Below are 20284 nucleotides of genomic sequence, written 5' to 3'. Positions count from 1 at the left end.
TGCTCTCATACACACACACATGCATGTCTAGAAAGACATGCATGCACACAGAAATACACATGTAATGCACTTACACAAGCATATAGTCACTTTCCTCAAATGGACAGATGCTGCACCTCTAGAGGCACAGAGACCCAGCAGCTGTTCCCCAGCCAGTCAGATGGGCTACCATTGGTAGTTCATGAATATTTTACATTTAGTCAAAATGGCTGCATTCCAGACTCCTACAACAGCAGCCACACTGGTCCAGATGATCAGATCATTAAACTATATGGACAGACTTCCTCCCACCCTCAGCTAGAAAAAGGTGTTTTTTTTTAAGGTTCTGACACATGCAGACAAAAAGCTTGTGTTGAGTGTCTGGGTAGTTAGTTTTGTAGTTTGAGTTGAAGTATTGTGTATAGCCTATTTTTTTGTATTTTTAAGCCAACATTTTCCTCTGTTTGATGTCGTAAATTTAATATTTGATTCATGAAATCACTTTGTAAATTGTGATACTACAAATCTTGGGGCGACACAGAACACACAAAATGACACAAGCCTGCTTGTCCTATTACAACCATCTCTACATTGTCACTTTACTTATATAAATATGAGCTACTTTAGATGGTTGCTGTAGTGCCACTATCACGACTATTAGCCCACAAAGCCAGTTAAGGAAGTTTAGCATAGGACTGGATTGATGTGCAAAGTTTGGTGAATGTGTATGATTCTGCTTGTTATTTGACCTCTTCCAAGCTGATAGAAATTTGCTCTTTTCCTTCATCTTTTTCACAGTGGCTGCTTGGTCCAGGTGTATTCAGGGTGTTTTGATCTACAATGGGGTTGGATATGCTGATTTCTGGGATGCTGAGAGGAAAGAGGGCAGCCAACTGTAATAATACACATTGCTTCCATCCCGCTATCTATCTCTCTGTTTCTGTCTCTGCCTCGGAGGATGGATTGATCTCATCGACCCAGGGCTGAGATTTGAACATCTGTCTGCTCCCCCGCCTTCCCTTCCTCTTTCTCTGTCAGCCAACCAGAGTCTCCCAGCATGTATCCCCTCTTGCTTGCCTGTATTACAGGTTTGATGAGGGAAGCCATTGGATTCACTATGGGGGATTGGGAGGCTGGATTGATAGATGGTCTCAGGTTCCCTCAAGCCACTATACAGGTGATTTGTCTAACCACAAACTGGAGAACCCACCTTCTTAAAAAAAAATGTCTGGATTATAGAAATGACTTCTTATTTCAGAGTCTTGAATCAAAAGTGTTCCCCTAATTGTACAACCAACTTACTTTATGTTGTGTGCTCAAATCAGTAAGAGTTGCTGCTTTGAAGCCGAGCTTAACACTTCACCAGACAGGATACTGTATACTGTATCTGCAAATCATATTCATTCAGAGCAACTTACAATTAGTGCATATGAGCTTAAACATCTCGATCCCCAGATTTACTAGTAAATTAAAGGTCAGATTGAACAATATTTCTCTCCATAAATAGAAACATATAACATGCACGAAAAGAGAGTGTTGTGTATTTAAAATGTTTAATTAAATGTATTTTAAATAGAGAAATCCTCCATAAGCACTCTGAGAAAAATAAGGATCATCATCAGAATCCTCTTTGCTTTCAAACAGCTGTCTGCGTTAAACACCTTTGAATATAAAAAGCCGTTGACAAGCAAAATATAATTAATGCTGGCAAGGAGAGGCAGAATCTGTGAAGCACACAGTCGTAATGTCTCAGGGATGGCCAGAGGTTTTCTGTGAATCGCTTCTTCTGCCAAATTCGTAAAAAAAAAAAAAAAACCTGCACTCAGGACTATCTGCTTCAGGGGGACTGAAATAAAAAGCTGAATATTAGTATCATGCACTTTTGTGTCAAATAGGCACTGGGGATCCAGAGAATAGACACAGAAAACAAGTACATTGTGTAACAAAATGCAGCAACTGTAAGTCTGGTAAGTGTAAATAGATCATGTACAATTCTGATGAAGAAAAAAGAACATTGTTTTTCTTTATTTTAATATATGAATTCACATAATTTCTTCTTTTTCTTTTTCGGATTTTGAGTATTGTTTCAGTCAATGGCCTGTACATGAGTACTTTTTAACGTTTTCATTGCATGTGTTATTTATTTTCCTCTATGTTTTGGCTTCATTGAACTGAACTGAATAGAGAGAGATATAGAGTGTAAAACATGGCATCTATAGTGACCTCCAGAGGTGGGAAGAAGAAAATCTGTTAAATACAATGATGCGTTTGCACTAAAACAACACATACATTAGTTGGGCAATATGTAACTTTCTATAGTAAAATTCATATTTTAAAGGAAACACACAACTGAACAGTTTAAAGATCTGAGGAAGGTCTGAGTATATGAGACTATTTGTGGTAGTAGCAGTAGCATGTGAATACAAGCTCTGTTTTCTTTCTGTCTGCCTTCTGCTTTGTCTTTAGTTTTCAGCTATAGAGTAGAGAGAATGAAACACTAGCACAGATAATTTCAAACATCAGGCTGGCTCTGCTTATTTGGCACACACTCATACACGCACGCACGCACGCACGCACGCACACACACACACACACAGTCAATGGCAAAACATTATGTGGATCGGAGAGGGAAACAGGAGCGGTGGAAGAAGAAGTTTATAAAATTGCACAGGAATCTCTTGAGACATTCACACACACAGACACATACATAACGGTTTTCATTGCGTTCAAGCCTATCTAAAGTGCTATTTTTTTATATACTGTACATAGGAGCTACAAAAGAGATCGTCTGACAGCGAGGTGAGTCTTCCACACATCACATTTTCCTACATGCTGATGAAAAAAAAATCTATAAAGGAGCCTAATATTCAATGAAATCTGCAATTACCCTAAACAACTCAAATTAGCTAATAGTTTTAAAAGTCTGTCTTTAGATCCAATTTTCTGTACAGGCCTCAAGTTGAACTGCTCCTTCCCATGGGCCTAATTGTTTTTTCTTGCATGAACAAGGGGCTCATTGTCATGCGCTGGTAACATGGATCCCCAAATTGATAGACACATAACAGGGTCATCATTCATTTGCATTTTAACAAGTCCTTCAGCTATGACACCGGATTGTGTGAATTCATTACCACACAGGGCTGCAGTTCATCCAGCCATCTATTAGTAACGCCAATTAGTTTACTGGGACAGGTTTAGGGGATGCAGACTCACTCAGGCAACCAGAACTGCCCAAACTTTTTCATGCCAAGGCTCCCATGACAGACGTTTGATTAAGGTTTTTGTCTCAGTGACCCACATTTTAAAGGATTTCTTAGATATGATTTTACAGCAGCAGAGTAAAACCTCTGATCAGTAGTCATTTTTAAGTGTAATAAACATTTATTTGGTCTATGTTAGAATACTGCCTCTATGAATTCATTAGATGTATTTCAAATCTAAGCTTGTTATAAATCCCTTGGGTGCACCCTGGTTTTAGCACTTGAGCATCCCTTTCTTCAAAATTGTGAGACAGGTTCCTTTTTTTTCTGGACAGAGAGAAACACTACTGCTGCTGATGTTTCTCTGTGTCCTAGATTTGCTGTTCTCTTGGATGTCATGTAGGAAACTTACAACCTAAATGTCTCTAGCTCTGCAAACTGTGGGGTCCCATGTTGAAGACCACTGCAGTGATAAACAAAATTATTTAATTATTTAAATGCTCAGCTGTCAGTGAAGCAACAGACCAGTCCAGTCTGAATACATGCAACAACCTGTTTATTGTAAATTGAAACTTATAGGTTATTATTAAATGTCATTTAGCTGATGCTTTTATCCAAAGCGACTTACAATTGCTATATATGCTATATGTCAGAGGTTACACGCCTCTGGAGCAACTATGGGTTAAGTGTCTTGCTCAGGGACACATTGGTTATGTAGGTTAAACAGGTATTCCCACACAAAGCCTCGACATTTATTCAGCAAGGCACAATAATCAAATGTGGCTCGGGAAAGGGAAGTTTGGGATACTATATTGGGTAATACTTTCCGTATTACTCTTTTTTTACTCCATTCATTCCTTTTTTGAAAAATCATTTTGGGGAGTTTTTAAATGTGTTCTGATGAACACATCTCTGCCTCTATTTTCACAAAACATTTTATGCAGCTACATTTTCCACTACATCCACAGTCTTTGTCACTGAGGGTGCCCGTTCCATTCATAGAGCTTAGACTCACAATCTGACAGCACATCCCAAACTGAAGGAAGCCATGCATGTAAACTTATAAATGCTGAAAGTGCTCTAAAGTGAAGATATTGGTATAATACTAAAGTAGATGACCTAAGGAATCCAGTGGCACTGACCATGTCATGCTAGCTTGTTGGGAAGGACAGCTGAATAGCACTGCAAAGTTAGGCTACATTTTGGCGAAGGTAAAACTGACATGGTCCTTGACCTCTCACCTCAATATATCCGAATGAAAATGGGTTCTATGGTTACCCACGAGTCTCCCCTTTACAGACATACCCACTGTCACATACAGTTTGGGACAAAAAAAATGCAGTTCTTCTTATGCAGTATAAATGTGTAGTAAAATACTGTATTCGAAAAGTTCTACATGCTGGGATCCCTAAACAGTCTCGGAGTTGCATAAATTGGGTATGACTGGAAAGGTGAGACTCTTGTGGATTCTTGTGAATGAGCCCAATTGTATTCATGTTTAATGATGTTAGTCCCCATAGTAGTCATTTCATTGTAGTGAGACCATTTTTTTTTTAAACTTCACCTCACTGTATAAAATGACCCGTTAGGATAATCACAGCCTCCTGAAACTTTACAACCACAAACTAGAGACCGTTAGGGCATTCAGAGGATGTATTGCAGTTAGAGCAGCCCAGATTATTATGGGATGGGTTCAAATGTAGCAGATTTATCAGCTAAACATTAATTCTGTGAACTCTACTCCAGCATAGTATAACAAAAATAGGTTTCAAAATTAGAAATAGCAAAATTCCTATTCTACCTATGTTTGGCAATTTAAAAGTAGTAACATCAATTGTTGCCTCTCTTAGGTGGCAGGAGTGAAAATGAGTCATCCTCAACATTTGTTGTGTTCTGGTTTCAGAATGATGAAGACAGTTGGAGAACAATTGTTGACTATAACAAAAACATAGACTATTGCCAGCCTTTTTCTTTTAAGTAATGGAATTGCAGGTAGCCTACAAAGTCAGTGAGAAGTAGGGAGACCGGGGATAGTTGTAACACGGGTCAGTTGTAACACGTCCAATTACTCCAATCAGGAACAAGTTTTGAATCACCTGATTCACACTAAACATGCTCTGTTTAGAGAAGAAGCAGCACCCTGTGACAGACACTGCACATTTTAGAAAGAAAAACCGAATTTTTAGGTAAGAAAGTATTTTTTTACCTAATTTATTTTTGTGATAGCATTGCCAGCTTTGTAGTTAAACGCAATAAACTTAAATCATGTTTATTGTGTGTCTATGTAGATATCTTTCATGCAGGTTGTTAGTGCTAATGTTTTAGCTGTTAGCTATAAATTAAGCTAGTTCATGGCGACAATAGTCTGGGTTGGGTGTAACAAGAGTCTGGGTTAGAAAATACCCCAAGTCAAAATTTTGGTTGTATTTATGTCTTGAAAAAGAAAGAGGGACCGAGGGGTGCCTCTCAACAAATACACACACAAATATTATGTTAAAAAGTCATTTAAGTGTTGAATAAAAGTTTCAATATGAAGTGTTTGTCATAATCCTAATTTCACGATGTTACATTTCACCCCAGTGTATATCATAATGTTACATTTCACCTCAGAGTATGGTACAACTAACCCGGACTATTGGGTAAATTGTAACATTTTACTCCTTGTGTTTGAGAGTAAACAGCTATAGAGATAACAGCTACACCATTTAATAGCAGACACATGTAACTAGTTTGTATCACATTTTGAACGCACTGGCTTAAAAGACCTTCAAGATACAGACAGAAATGTCAAAAATGTTACAACTATCCCGGTCTCCCCTACTCAGGTAATAACAGTATAAATACTCTGCAAGTTAAAGTACATTTTCTATAAGTACACCCTCAATTACCCTCAAAAATAAAGTACCCTATGCAGAATGGCCCATTTCATGATATTATATATTTTATCATGGTTTATAATCATATATAGCTCAATATACATATCACTGATGTTGCACCTTGTAAAGGTGGAGCTAATTTGAATGACTTTATATACTGATGTGTATCTTAATCTATAATAATATATTATATATTTAATCAATTAAAGTACAAGTACCTCAAAGGCCTACTTCAGCACTTGAGTAAATGTATTTAGTTACTTTCCACCATTGCAAACAGTAGTTAACCATGTTTTTTTAACCCCTGGAAGTGGTGCACCTGTTTGTTTGATTGAACACCCACTGTTTTTTGACAGCAGGACATAGTCAAACCAAAAGCTGTTGTTACTTTAGCAATGCAATGTTAAGTATTAACAATTAAGGTTTTTTTTCTGTCAAGGTGGTGCACCTGCTCACATCAGCTCCGCCTCCACCCACCCCCCCCCCCGCCCCCCCCAACCCTGCTCCGGCTTGACTACAGTACCCAGGCCGCACCGCGCCGCTCTCCACTCGCTCGCTCTCCGCTGCGCCAGTCGTCCTCACAGACTCGCCGAACCAGTTGGTTTGGCCCAGCTTCTTCTTCCCTGCCTTCTCACTGTGTGTATGCTGCTGCTGTTATTGCCTGGTGTCAACCTACGCCGAGGAGAGAAGAAGCCATATCCCTCCCTCTCCTCTGTTAGAGGGCCGCTTCCAATTTGCCTTCACTTTCCTCCTCGCCGGCACCATTGGCTTCCGTGCCGTGCCAGTCAACTCGCCTCCTTTTCCCAGCCCGAGTTGAGCAGCAACAGCTCGGAAACATCTGGCCGCCGCAGAGTGCTAGACTCCCGTCCCTCCGCCTGCTCGCCTCGGCAGCCTGTAATGGAAATTAGTCCAAAGTCAATCTAGTTTGTCTCCGAAGGAAAAAAAGAAGGATTTGACGGAGGAAGCGGGGAAGACGTTGGACCGTGTTGTCTGTAAGTGCTGCCTCTTAATACCGGAGTCCGATAAGGGGCTCAGGAGAGAGAGGGTGGGTTATGGAGGGGAAAAAGTAGCTAAACCTTCCTTAGCATTACTGTGTTGTCTCCACGCACTAATAGTTGCTATGTTAGCTCTCCCTCCTCGGTGTTTTAGCAGCTGTTGTCATAGCACCGAGGCCTTCCGAACAACTGTAAATAGCTCAATATTGTAACGTTAGCCTCTTCGCTTTACTTTTGTTAGCCATGATCGGGCTATAGCTAGCTGCGTGGGTCAGTGTGTCTCTGTATGTCTCTGTCTTTCTGTTTATGTCTTCTGCCAAGAAATTAATTACAGTCTTCTTGTGTTGTTAGTTTGTTCGGTAACAATATCACAGCCTGCCTAACATTACTTTGACTTGTTAATGATCATTTCCTCGTTTGACAATTTAGAGCTGCTTTAAATTAAGTTAACGAGTGTATTAGTGTAATTTATAACACAGTTATTGATCACATTGTTGCCTTATGTTCGTCCAAGTGTTGAATATAGTGCTGTCACGATATTAACATGTGTCAAAGTATAACAGAAATTGAAATAGTGCGTCAGTTGTCGTGGAGCGACACACGACTTTCTAACACTGTAATTAAAGATGCTAACTGAAACTCCAGTGGTGAAGTTAATTAAAGTTTAAGTCCGGTAATTTAATGTCTCAGACTTTGAAAGCAGAGCCGAATTTTTACACAAGCTTATCAAAGATTGTAGCAGTTGGAGTCGACAAAATGGTTACACCGATAAACCTATTTTAAGTCTTCTATTGTTACTAAACTATCGGTTTATTAGAAAACATTAAGGAAAAGTTTACTTATATTATCCAGAAATAAACGTATACACGTTGCACATGTTGCTTATCACTACGCATTATAAAACAAAGAAAAGTAATATTCTTTTGATTTAGCTCGACATTTATGTGCGTATCTGTCTTTTAAAATTTTGTGATATCAGTAGGCGACAGTATTGTATTATACCTATGTGCATGCTGTATTAGTGTTTTAAACTTTAGTAAAAGGTTTATTGTGGATTCGGGCAAACAGTGCAATTGAAAATAAAAGTAGTTTTGTTGCTATACCCGCATATATTAAATTCACACGCTCCAAACGTGCACACTTTTTCTAAAACGAAAGCGAAATAAGGCTGTTGTAATAAGTTTCTCCCCGGCTTATTCAGGGCTTGTATACCTTTTGTTTAGGATTTACCGTCATTAGGTTCTTTCTTTATGACTTGTTCTCATTATTTCCTCAAATTTCATTTTTGTTCCTGCCACTTATCCGAAGGGTCCGAGCAGGGGGCGATGGGTGGATGGATAGATAGATGAATGAATGACTGAGTGAATGAATGAATTCCAGACTAGGCATCGGCGCTGAACCGTAAAGAAGTGGAAAACAATATCAGCTGCGTGCGTCTGTCAGTTGCAAATGTGCTGTGTTGGCCTTTGTTTATGGTTGTTGGAAGGAGACAGAGACACGGAGAGAAGGATTAAAAAATTAGGAAAAGGTTACAAAAAAGTTGTACTCAGAACCTCTGTATATGTTCTGTAAACTTTCCCTTTCCTTGATAGTTTTGTTAGTGGGCAGTTGTGGTTGCATTAAACTATTCTGTTTTCCAAAAAACAAATCTGCAACCCACTGCATTTAGTAGACCCCTGTTTTTTTCCCCCAGAGATAGAAAGAGAAAAATGAGAGAAAGACAAAGTTCCGTGGTGTTGGTAGAATGAAAGAGGAGTCTGGTGGCAGGAGTGTAGAGGAGGCAGCATATGGCTGTAGAAAGAGCACAGCTGGAGGTAGCATCTCCATCTGAGGATGATGTCAGAGCAGCTGACAGGCTGCCATCCACCCCACCTCCTCCTCCTCCATCCCTCCACTGCCTCCACCCCTCCCCAGTCCTTTATTGTGAGTCTCAGCGGCAGCCTGGGAGAGTTAGTACTGTGTGTGTGTGTGTGTGTGTGTGTGTGTGTGTGTGTCTGTGTCTGTGCGCACGCTGTGTATGTGTGTGTGTTTGTGGCTGCCGATCAGCGCCAGTTAGGAGGAGGAGGAGGAGGAGGAGGAGGAGGAGGGAGGTGGTATCTCGTTCCCCCTCCAACATCTCCTCCACTTTGCATCTGTCCCTCGCAGTTTGAACAGCGTGTTTTTTTTTTTTGCCTGCCTCCCTCTTCTTCTTTTTCTTCTCTCCTCTTCTACCCACTCATTGATTCAGAAAGAGCGAGCGAGGAAGAGAAAGAGCAAGAAAGAAAGAGAGAGAGAGATACACAGCCATTCCCAGCCTGAGAGCCCAGCTATTCTGCTACAGTGGAGTTAATCAAGTTGATGCATACTGCTGCAGGTATCTTTTGTGTGTGCATTTGTGTGTGTGTGTGTGTGTGTGTGTGTGTGTGTGAGAGGCAGAGCGAATAGAGTAGGAGAGTCTGGGGTAGTAGTTATTTTGTTTTGTTGTGGGGATCTCCGGTGTGTCAAACCAGTGTGAGCGCTGTGTGAAGCTACTGGTGAGTAGTAAACTTGTGTTGGTGCTGCCTGTCTGAGGTGTAATTTCAGTCCGGGGAACTCATTGCTGTGTTTAAAGTTTGTAGTCTAGAGAGCTGCATTTAAAACTCATCTATTATTTTGCGATTTGTTTCCTATTTGTGTTGTCAGGTATTTTGTTCAGACACTTATTCATAGAAAGCAAAGTTACAACTGACAAAACATTATTTTAAACAGAGCTAAGTTCTTGTTTTCCCCCAGTTAATTTAGTTCAGAAAAGTGAAATTATAATTAAAAGTAATGTTTTTTGGAAAATTTAATTTAAAAAAAGAATGCATTTAGTCATTATTTTAATTAGTTAAATTCGAGCAAAGAAAAATAAACATATTTTTTATTTAATAAAAGGTCAAAAAATGTCAAACTTTAAGCAAACAACAAAATGAGCTGCTATTTTATCCTAATCATCTTATCTGTTTTTTTTCTTTCAGTTAAATCTAACTCGCTGTAAAATTACTTGAAAGCATGTGCGGTCTTTTTTCCCCTCCTGTCGGCTGGAGTAGAGAAGACTAATTTAGAAGTTGCAGATTTGAGCTGCCTGAATTGGCTAGACAGCTGTAATCGCACTCCCTCCTAGTCTTAATCTCTTTATCTGGCTAGCAGCTGCCATATGGCCCCCGTCAGCTGGATCAGATGTGGGTAATCCTCCCTCCCTGGCCGTCCCAACCTCTCTCTCACCCTCTCCCTCCCTGCCCCTCTGTGTCTCTCTCTCAGACCCCTGCCTGAGCTAACTGCCCGGGCCGGGTGGGCCGGGTGACGGGCTGCTGCCCTCCTGAGCCTCCGCTGACGGCTCTCTCCCCACCGCCGTCTTTATTTTTAGCCATCTTTAAGGATTAGGATTGATGCTGTGACGAGCAGGGCACTTACAGTGATTGTATTGTAAATCTTCTCTTCTGGGTGGTGGGCGGAGGGTGGGGGGGTTGAGGAAGAGGGCAGTTTCTACTATGGGGCGGATGTGCGGGGTTTTTCTTGTAAGATTCAGATGGGAAGGAGTATGTGAGTGACGGATGGTGTGTGTGTGTGTGTGTGTGTGTGTATGTTTGTGTGGAAGTAGGAGGTGGCAAAGGGGTTTGGCTGGACAGAGGGGGGGATAGGGGTGGAGGTGGGAGGTGGTACACCCTTGTCCCCGTAAGCCCCCTCATTAAAAGCAGTCTGAACGAGCCGGAGGGCGAGCGCACACACATATACACGACACACACACACACACACACACACACACACACACACACACACACACACACAGTCTTACACACAGTGACATTCTTGGTTTAGCTTCATTCAAATTAGGTGATTTAACTGCTTTGGTTAACACAGTGCAGAGCGGGACCAATGTATTTTCTCAGGCAGGACAAATCGACTTGGTTAACAGGTGGGACTTAATTATTTTACAGATTTCAGTCTCGTTATCACCTTCTGTCATCCGACAGTTAGTTGTTCATTTATTATAAATTCTACAGACTCTTTTTTAAGGACACCTGAAGAGCATTGCTGCAAGTTTTCAGTCTTTTTCCGCCCCCTCATCTAATCTCAAGCCGGTGCTCATAGGTTAAACGAGGGACAAGCTGTTTTGTTTTCAACAGTGCTATTTCAATTGGCCAGTTTTCCTGCTCGACTTAGCCTGTGGAGGTGGTTGGTAGGTAGGCTGGTACTAAGTGTGTGTGTGATTGTGTTGTGTGTACGTGAGGACAGTGTGTGCAGCTGAAAGCCGGTTACCTAAAAGGGCTGTGCCAGGCCAGGCCAAAGTGGGTTAATAAAAATAACCAGCGTAGGAGCAGCGACAATCCAGGAGTGCAGGCAGAGGAGTTAGAGAGATACAGAGAGAGAGAGAGAGAGAACGGAGAGACAGAGTAGAAGAATCTGTCGCTGCTGGTTTACCTGAGATTAAGTCTTTCTGTGGGTAAAAACTGAATCAGTAATTATTCTTTTTAATTGTAATTTTCATATTTTTTTCTTCTTAATTATTGTAGATAAAGTAAATAATTATAGAAATAACAGATCAACAAATCAACATTTGACATCGTTGTACGAACAAATGTGTGCATGACTTTACAGCAACCTGCGTGGTATTTTTGAATTTGAGAAGAAATATTTCTGTAGATGTGAGTATAGTATACATAAACTATATACACATTTTAAATATATGTGGGTTTTTTGTGGGTTTTAATTAACTTTTTATGTGTTTAAAAATTCCTCTTTTTACTTCTCTGTCGTCCTGTTTTTACTGACCTATCTTCTACTGATGTGTTTCTTTTCTCTCGCTCATCCTCTTCTCTGTACAGTAGTTTGTTTTCATCATCTCATACAACATGTTTTTTTGACATTTGTCTCCTCTTTCTTGCGTTTCTGTTTTTAATTGGCCTCGTTAAGATAATTTTGTTTGCGTTGTTAACAAAAAAACGATAAGTGACAACAAGAACAGTGTCATGATCGCTACACTTAATCTGACTTTTATCTCATCCCATTTCATTTTAAAAAATTAAACAGTTTGTTGTCTTTCTTCTTTTTTAAATCTTTTTGTTTCTGTCGTCGTTGAATTTAAATCATCTTTCGTATGTGTTGCTTTTCGTCTACATTTCTTTGTTCCTTTTTTTTTCTTGCGTACTTACCTTCACTGAACAAATATTAAACACCGAAAATGTTTTATTTAAAATTCAAAACTTGATTTAAAAAAACTTCCGAAATGTCATTCAAAACCCACATTAGGTGTAAATTTCAAGTCTTACATCACAGATCTTTATCAGATGTATCTAACTTTGACTCTGCCTCTGTGTCTCTGTGTGGCTGCAGGTTATGAGGACGGCAAGATGGAGTTCCCAGACCACAGCAGACATTTACTCCAGTGTCTGAGCGAACAGCGGCACCAGGGCTTCCTGTGTGACTCCACGGTGCTGGTGGGCGATGCCCAGTTCCGGGCCCACCGAGCTGTGTTGGCCTCCTGCAGCATGTACTTTCACCTATTCTACAAGGACCAGCTGGACAAGAGAGACGTGGTGCACCTCAACAATGACATTGTCACAGCACCGGCCTTTTCCCTGCTCCTGGAGTTCATGTATGAGGGCAAGCTGCAGTTCCAGGACCTTCCCGTAGAGGATGTGCTGGCAGCGGCCAGCTACTTGCACATGTATGACATCGTCAAGGTGTGTAAGAAACGTTTGAAGCAGAAGTCCACGACGGAGGCAGACAGCACGCGCCGAGAAGAGGATGGTGGGTCCAGCTGCTCCGATAAGGCCGACAGTCTATCAGATGGCTCTATAGGCCGGCCCGCTACTGCCGACCTGCTGCACAGTGATGAAGAGGAGGAGGGGAAGGTCGAAGGAGGACCGCTGTGGCTGAGGCTGCCGTCTGCAGACAGACCAAGGACACCAGCCATGGCTACAACCAGCCCAGGGCATGGCGAGGCGGAGATGCAGGGTGGGGATGGGCTGGGGGAGGGAGGAAAGCTGCTCTCCCCAGCCGGCAGCCCCACCAGCTCCACTGGATCCCTCTCACAGAGGTCCCACCGCTCCGTGAGCTCTCGTGGAGCGCACAGGGGCAGGAGGGTGTCGAATGATGCGGCTGACTGCGTCCTGGACCTGTCAGTCAAGCCAATTGCAGGCAGCAACCACAGTAACCACCACCAGTCCTATTTCAGCGGGGCAGCTACACCAGACAGCCTCCAAAGCCCATTGGCTGTGAGGGTGAAGGTGGAGAGGGGTGTGGCTTCCGACGAGGAAGAGGAACTGGGAGGTGGGGACTATGACATGGAACACAGCGGCCTCACCAAGGCGACGGCTCCCACCACCAACGGGGGCCTGGCCCACCATGGGGTCGGAGGGCCTCTGTCGGCCCAGCGGAGGCTCGGCCTGGAAGCTCACCTGTCCGCTCTGCGAGAGGCCTCTCTGGCCTCGGAGCTGGAGCGGGAGGAGAAGAGTTCAGCCACCGCAGACGACGAGGACATACTAGGGGGTGAACATGAGCGCACCCAGGCCGAGGTGAACAGCATGGATAGTTCCCTGCTGCCCTACGTCTCCAACATGCTGTCAGCTCAACACACCCAGATCTTCATGTGCCCGCTGTGTAACAAGGTATTCCCCTCCCCGCACATCCTCCAGCTTCACCTCAGCTCCCACTTCCGGGAGCAGGAGGGCATCCGCTCCAAGCCCGCTGGAGACGTCAACGTGCCCACCTGCACCATCTGCAGCAAGACCTTCTCCTGCATGTACACGCTGAAGCGCCACGAGCGGACACACTCCGGTGAGAAACCCTACACCTGCACCACCTGCGGCAAGAGCTTCCAATACTCACACAACCTCAGCCGCCACGCAGTGGTGCACACACGCGAGAAGCCGCACGCTTGCAAGTGGTGCGAACGGCGCTTCACGCAGTCCGGGGACCTCTACCGACACATCCGCAAGTTCCATTGCGAACTTGTCAACTCGCTGTCAGTGAAGAGCGAGCCACTGGCACTGCCCAATGTCAGGGATTGGGCGATTGAGGACAGCTCCCAGGAACTGTGGAAGTAGAAACAGACTGGGTTTGACAAAGGGAAAGAGAGCAGAGAGTGAAAGAGAGGCATGGGGAGGTGAAAGAGAGGTGGCAAAGTTTGATATTTGGGGTTCAAGTGAGTCATGTTCTTGTATGTCGCAAAATCTCATTCAATTGCACTTTAATAGCACATGAAAATGTTACTACTGAGTTTTTTTGTTGTTGCTGTTTGGGGTAATTTTGTTTTATTCTATTTTATTCTGAACTCTTATTTCTATTTTGGCATAAGTTCTGTTTGGTGGTTTTCATTGCGTCTAAGGACATGGGTCCCAGTGAGAATGTCTCACCTTCTTGAAGAGTTTTCACTCTGTTTGTGTTTCATCTCAGACACAACACTCCGACGCTGGCCAGCGTATCGGTCCCAGTTCCACAGACAGCAAACACCACTGCAGGAGTTCAGGTCGAACACACTGAAGTGCAAAAGCATTACAATACACTAAACGGGTACTGTGATCACCACACATACACAGTTTGAAGTAGTGTGTGTGTGTGTGTATGTGTGTGATACTGCACTACTCTGGCAAAAATTTCACCTGACGTGCGTGAGTGTGTATGAGTGTGTTTTGTGTGTATTCATTTTATTTTCTACTGGCATGGAGGTGTCGTTGGCGAAGCGCTCCCCGCTTCTCTTGTTAAGCTCTTTGGTGTTGTGTGTTCAGGGTAAAGCTGACTGACTGACAGACTAACTTATGGCACTCATGCAATGCACAGCCTCTTTTTTTTTTCCACTTCCAATCAATTTGAAGTATTTTCTAAAAATGAAAAGACCTTTACAAATTATTATCATTATTATTATTATTGTTATTAATAGATTTTTTTCTTCAATCTAGCTGGCAGTCTTTAAAACATCTCTTGTTGAAAAGGTATTTAATTTAAGGTTGTTGTATATTGTTCTGCTATAGTTTTAGAACTATAGAATTTTTTTTTTTTAAATTAATGATTAATATTATTTTGTTACTTTTTTTGTAATGGGACCTGCTGTTGTTGCATGACGTCCAAACCTGTATATTTTAAAATAAAAATGTGAATTTGCTGTATTACTGTACACATTGTAATTGATCAAATATTTGACAACAGGCTTTCTTTTTCTTTTCTTTGTGAATACTACTCCAGGGTGCGGTCTGTTTGAAAAACTGAATATTATTCTCACAGTATGGAAATAATGCATGAAAATTTGATTTTGTCTTAAACCTTTAAGTTGTGGTTATTGCATCGCAGGGGGGGAGATGTTTGAACTTTTGACAGTGAAAAGTTGGATTTTTTTCTATATGTCGTAGGTCTGTCGCTGGGCTCCTAGAAGAATGTTACCGAATGTGTTTACGTCGGATGTTGAAGCGATATGATGAAGCATTTTAAGCCTCTGTGTATATGCACTGATCTCTCTGCTGCGTGCGTGTGTGCGTGTGTGTGTTTGTGTGTGTGTGTGTGTGTGTTTGTGCGTGTGTTTATGAGCCTGTGGCTTGGTTATTACCAGTCAATTTAACCTACTGAAGATCTACGTCCACCCAGCACTTCCTCCTCCTGCTCCTCCTCAGGCGTTCAATTTCTCTCTAATGCTGTATGTTCGTTTTCCACCTCCCATGTCTCCGTCCTCTCCAGCTCTAGATGTGGTAAAGCCATTTTTTTAAATTATTTCTGCTCATTGGGCACTTACTTCAGGTCTGTTGAGTGCAGTAATGTGGCTCTGACTTGGAAGTGAGAAGATTAACGGGGAGAGAGAGAGAGAGAAAAAAATAAGGAGAGCGGCCGTAACTGAGCTGTCCTGCTGAAAGTTGAAGGGTCAGATATCTTTGTCACGAGCTGTGCTGAGCTGAGCGGGGCCGTGCTGATTCAGTACAATAACCCACATTAGATGCAGTGGCGTGAATGTGATAAGACGTCTGTTTGTTTGCGTGTGTGCGTTTTCCTCTTAAAACATAATCCTTACTTTGAGATCAATGGGAGCGAATTGGCATGCCTGAATGCACCTTTTTAAGCTAAAAGACATGAAATCAGATTTTTTGCTGAAAAGATGCCTTTATTTAAAAACGAACACATTTCTGACGCTATGGAAGTATTTGATACTGTAAAGCATTGTGAAATAGTTGTTAAAATGTGTGTATAAATTCATGGAATTTGATTGAATTTATCAGAAAATCCTTTTTTGTATGTGAATGTTGTATTTGGACTGGGGGCTACATCAGTTTAATAATAATTTTCCGTTTTTTTTTAACCTCTGTATCTAATATTTTTTGTTGGAATTTCAAAATAATAGTCAAGCGTTTATACAATCCGAATGCGTTTGACACAGAGATACTAATAAATTGAACGCTCCACATTTCACTCAGATGTGTATGTGTGTATATGTCTGTATGCACGCCCCCATTGATGTGCATGTGGTGGGTGGGGTGGTTGTATGTGTCGCCCTGTCATCTGGTGGCACCTACAGGCTTTGCCAAGGCAACAGTGCGGGTGACATTGCGGCAGTTTGCACCGCATCGTCTAATTTCTTTCTTCTTGAAATGCTATTTCTTTACTGGCAGTGTCTCTGCATACGGAGCTCACTCCATCCTGCTGTTGTTTTCATCACTACTGCTGTTTTTTTGTTGTTCTGTTCCTCTGGTTGTACTTGACCGCCTTAAACTGCTGTAGTCTGGGCTGTTTTTATTTTTTTAATTTTTAAAGTGTGAGCATGGGGTGGAGTTGTGGGAGCGATGTCAACCGCTCAAGACGCTGTGAAGTAACCACCCTGACGAAACATCTCCATCTTTTGCTGTGCTTACTTGAAAACAAAGGGGGGAGATTTTTTTTTAAAGCAAGGTATAAAAAAATAAAATGTTCTGTTTATGGAAAGGCAGATGGGGGGAGGGGGTGTGAAGTGACTGAGTCTGTTGTGAAAAAGGACAATCACTATCTGGGAAAAAAAAGAAGAAGATTTTGATTCAGATATATTTGCTCCCTCTTGAGATTAAACATTTTCTTTGCTTTTCTTTTATGTTCCTTTTTCAGATTTAGTCATTCTTAGCTTTGACAATCATAGTTGGGTTGATTTTGTTTTCTCAAGGGGAGTAAATTCTAATTGTGTTTAGTTTTGTAATTTTTTGGTGTGCTGTTGTTGACATTTTTAAATTGTGTGCAAACTGCAATAAATTATAAGAATCTTGAAATTCAACCTTTGTGTCTTTATCTTTATCTTTAGCATCTTTATATACTAATGTGTAATTTTACCACCTTTGTTTCTTCTCATGGAGATGCTAAGTTTCACCTCACAGTTTCTTTAATGCCATTAAAATCCCAAAAAAAACGGAATATTCAAATTTAACATTTAACACATTTTTGTGAAGTGACAATTCAGAAACTTTGGTCTTATTTTCTGCTCACACACAAGCACAGCGCTACAGGTTGCAGGAGGTTTTCACATCATGTTCCTCCGTGACTTGCGATGTGGGTGGAAGATGTGTACATGTTTGTGTGTGAGCATGATGGCCTGAACACTCCCTGTGTGTGTGTGTGTGTGTATGAGAACTCAGTGTGCTTTTGCGTGCCTGCACAACTCCTGATATATCTGCTGCACCAGTTGAGGTGTAGGCTGCATATGAGAAGAAAATGTGCAGCAGCTTGAGATCCAACCCCCTGTAACGCACACACACACACACACACACACACACACACACACACACACACACACACACAGCCTCATTCCAAAGCTCCTGAAGTAGTTTTCCAGTAAAGAAATCAGCTTTAGCTAATGTATTGCTGCTCAGTAAACCTGCTTCTTACAGATGCTTTCAAAGCCCCTGTACTCAGAGGCCAAGGAGCAGCGTTCGTTAGGCCCCAGATGGTCTCTTCAGTAAGCCCCAGACGCACACTCACGCGATAAGCTCACGCCTAATCTTTATGACATTGTCTGACGAAGACCAAATATTGGTTTCAGAAACTTTGAAGTGTTAAAAAGATTTCAGCTTGGTGTCTGTTTAAACAGTAACGAGCAACCTTACATGTATTTACTGTAATTGGATGAGAGTTATGTCACATTCGAAGGCAAGCAATTATTTGAAATATATTTATCTTATTATGTTTTACAGTTTTGGGAGATGTCTCCAATTAAAATGAATTATTATTTTTTCAGTTAAAATGTGCAAACTATTCAAAAAGTCAGTGTTTTTGAGGTACCTGCTCTCAGTGATGCTTTCACTCGTCATTTTAGGCAGACAGCGGACATTATGATAACTGCTGTAGAAAATACAACAACCCTATCCTTTGGTTATGCGCTGCTTGGTGATCATTAATTGCAGTCTGCAGTGTTGTAAGTGAACATCTGCTTATGGACAACTGCTCTCTCTCTCTCCCTGCGAGGAGGCCGTGCGAGGTTTGCTGTGAATGTAGGTCATTAATTTGTTTCTGTCCTTTGTTTACTTAAGGAAGGGGGACAAAGGGGCAGCTGCAGAACCATTTGGCTGTGCCCAAGGCAGGCCAGCTCAACATGTTGGGAGGCTGAGACCAGCTTGGGCTCCTGTCTGGGGGCCCGGGCCCCTTCACTCCGCTGCTTCGCGTGAGGGAGCGGCCTCTGCCAAGCTGCCAGTGAGGGCTCCCGTACCAGGAGAGGGAGGAAGGGGGGGGGGGGGGGAGGGGGGGGATAAAGAGAAGAGTGTCATGTGGACTCAAAGTGTCCTGATGTTTGGCTGCTGTACCATGTTTTCAGACGAGTTTCCAGCTCGTGTCTCTAAACTGACATCTGCAGGTTTGGCTGAGAAAACAATCTCCATAACTTTGTTGCAACTTCTAAAACAGCTCAACACAGCTGTTTTCATCTAAAGCTCAGTTTTTAAAGAATACAGGACGCACATTTTTAAGTGTTTAGCTTCTTGTAACAGTTTTTTGTGTGTATGATGTGTGAAACAATACTCAAAGATTGTTGTTTTTTATGTTTCACCCAAATCTTTTTTTTTTTTCGGTATGGATTTTCTTGTGCATAAAAAAAGATAGCTGGTCAAATGCACAGTAAGAACAAAGCTCGGTCACAAAGACCACAACAAACAAGACGGCCACTCCACAAAGCAATGCTAACAGTATTCATTCAAAACTTGAACTGCACTGACGGGGAGAAAAGCCTTCTGTATCCTTTTCATGTCTGAGACTTGTTGATTCTCTGTGAAAAAAGGAAACACTCCCAGGCCAGGTCTAGCCATGGAAGAATTGACGGAGAGAGAAAGAGGAAAGCAGGGACAACCATGTGTGTGTGTGTGTGTGTGTGTGTGTGTGTGTGTGCGTGTGCGTGTGTGCGTGCGTGTGTGCAAGTGATCGAGGATTGTCTGCATATTTAAAAGAGCCCCTTTGTCAGGCACTCAGCACAGCAGGACAGAAGGCAAGCAACAAGCGGCCCGCCTGCAAGCAGACAATACAGTGGCACTACACTGGCTGGGAAGGGAGGGCCGGAGGGGGGAGGCAAAGGGGGGATATTTTTTTGGGAAAATCGGGGGGCACAGTGTCCCAGCAAGCCATCCACCCGTCCAGTCATCCAGCCACCCACTACACCCTCCTCCCCTTCTTGAAAACAAAAGGCGACGCAACTCGAACTTGAATATCTCTGTGTCTCTGTCTCTGTGAGAGGGGGGCCCCAAATACTACTTACCCATAACCCCCCTCTCTTCAACCCGCCTACACACCCTTTCTCATACACACACACACACACACACACACACACACACACATATATATATATATATATATATATATATATATATCAACGTATGAGAAAAACTCAGATAAGGGTGTCATTCAGCAATTCACATACTTGCAAGAGCGCACACACACGAAGAACACTGATTTGTATAACACACACACACGCACACACACACACACACACACACACACACACACACACACACACACACACACACAAACACAAAGGCCTCCAGCTGGTCTGTCTTTAGGGCTGGGCTACGATGGGATTAAACAGTACTTGTCCTTTGTGTGATTCGTGTATGGAAGGAGCGCAGCCATGAACTCTCAACATAAGAGAGAGAGAGACGTAGAGAAAGAAAGAAAAGAGAACAGGATGAAGATACATAAATCTTTCAACCTAAAGTATTCATTTGAAGAAGATGTGTCTGCGATAAACAGACAAATTAATTGGATTTAAGGTTCAAGCAACAATGAAGTCCTGCATAAAGAAATGAAACCT

General features: G+C 42.2%; 1 protein-coding gene across 9 annotated transcripts; it reads left to right on the top strand.

The window, feature by feature from the left end:
• The first annotated feature begins 6619 nt into the window (after positions 1–6619).
• zbtb18 (zinc finger and BTB domain containing 18) lies at positions 6620–16686 on the top strand. 9 transcript variants are annotated; one of them, XM_035992198.1, is made up of 3 exons: positions 6620–7047; positions 9282–9403; positions 12385–16686. In XM_035992198.1, the coding sequence occupies exons 2-3, from the start codon at positions 9388–9390 to the stop codon at positions 14097–14099; spliced, it is 1731 nt and encodes a 576-aa protein (XP_035848091.1). In that variant the 5' UTR covers positions 6620–7047; positions 9282–9387; the 3' UTR covers positions 14100–16686. The 9 variants fall into 9 exon arrangements, with proteins under 9 accessions (XP_035848091.1, XP_035848090.1, XP_031164448.1 ...); XM_035992197.1 differs by having other exon boundaries at positions 9278–9403; XM_031308587.2 differs by lacking the exons at positions 6620–7047; positions 9282–9403 and adding exons at positions 10836–10966; positions 11068–11230.
• The last annotated feature ends 3598 nt before the right edge of the window (positions 16687–20284 follow it).

Source organism: Sander lucioperca, chromosome 15, assembly GCF_008315115.2.
Source record: "Sander lucioperca isolate FBNREF2018 chromosome 15, SLUC_FBN_1.2, whole genome shotgun sequence".
NCBI lineage: Eukaryota > Metazoa > Chordata > Actinopteri > Perciformes > Percidae > Sander > Sander lucioperca.
Note: the sequence above shows the minus strand (reverse complement) of the source record. Positions and strands in the feature narration are given on the sequence as shown.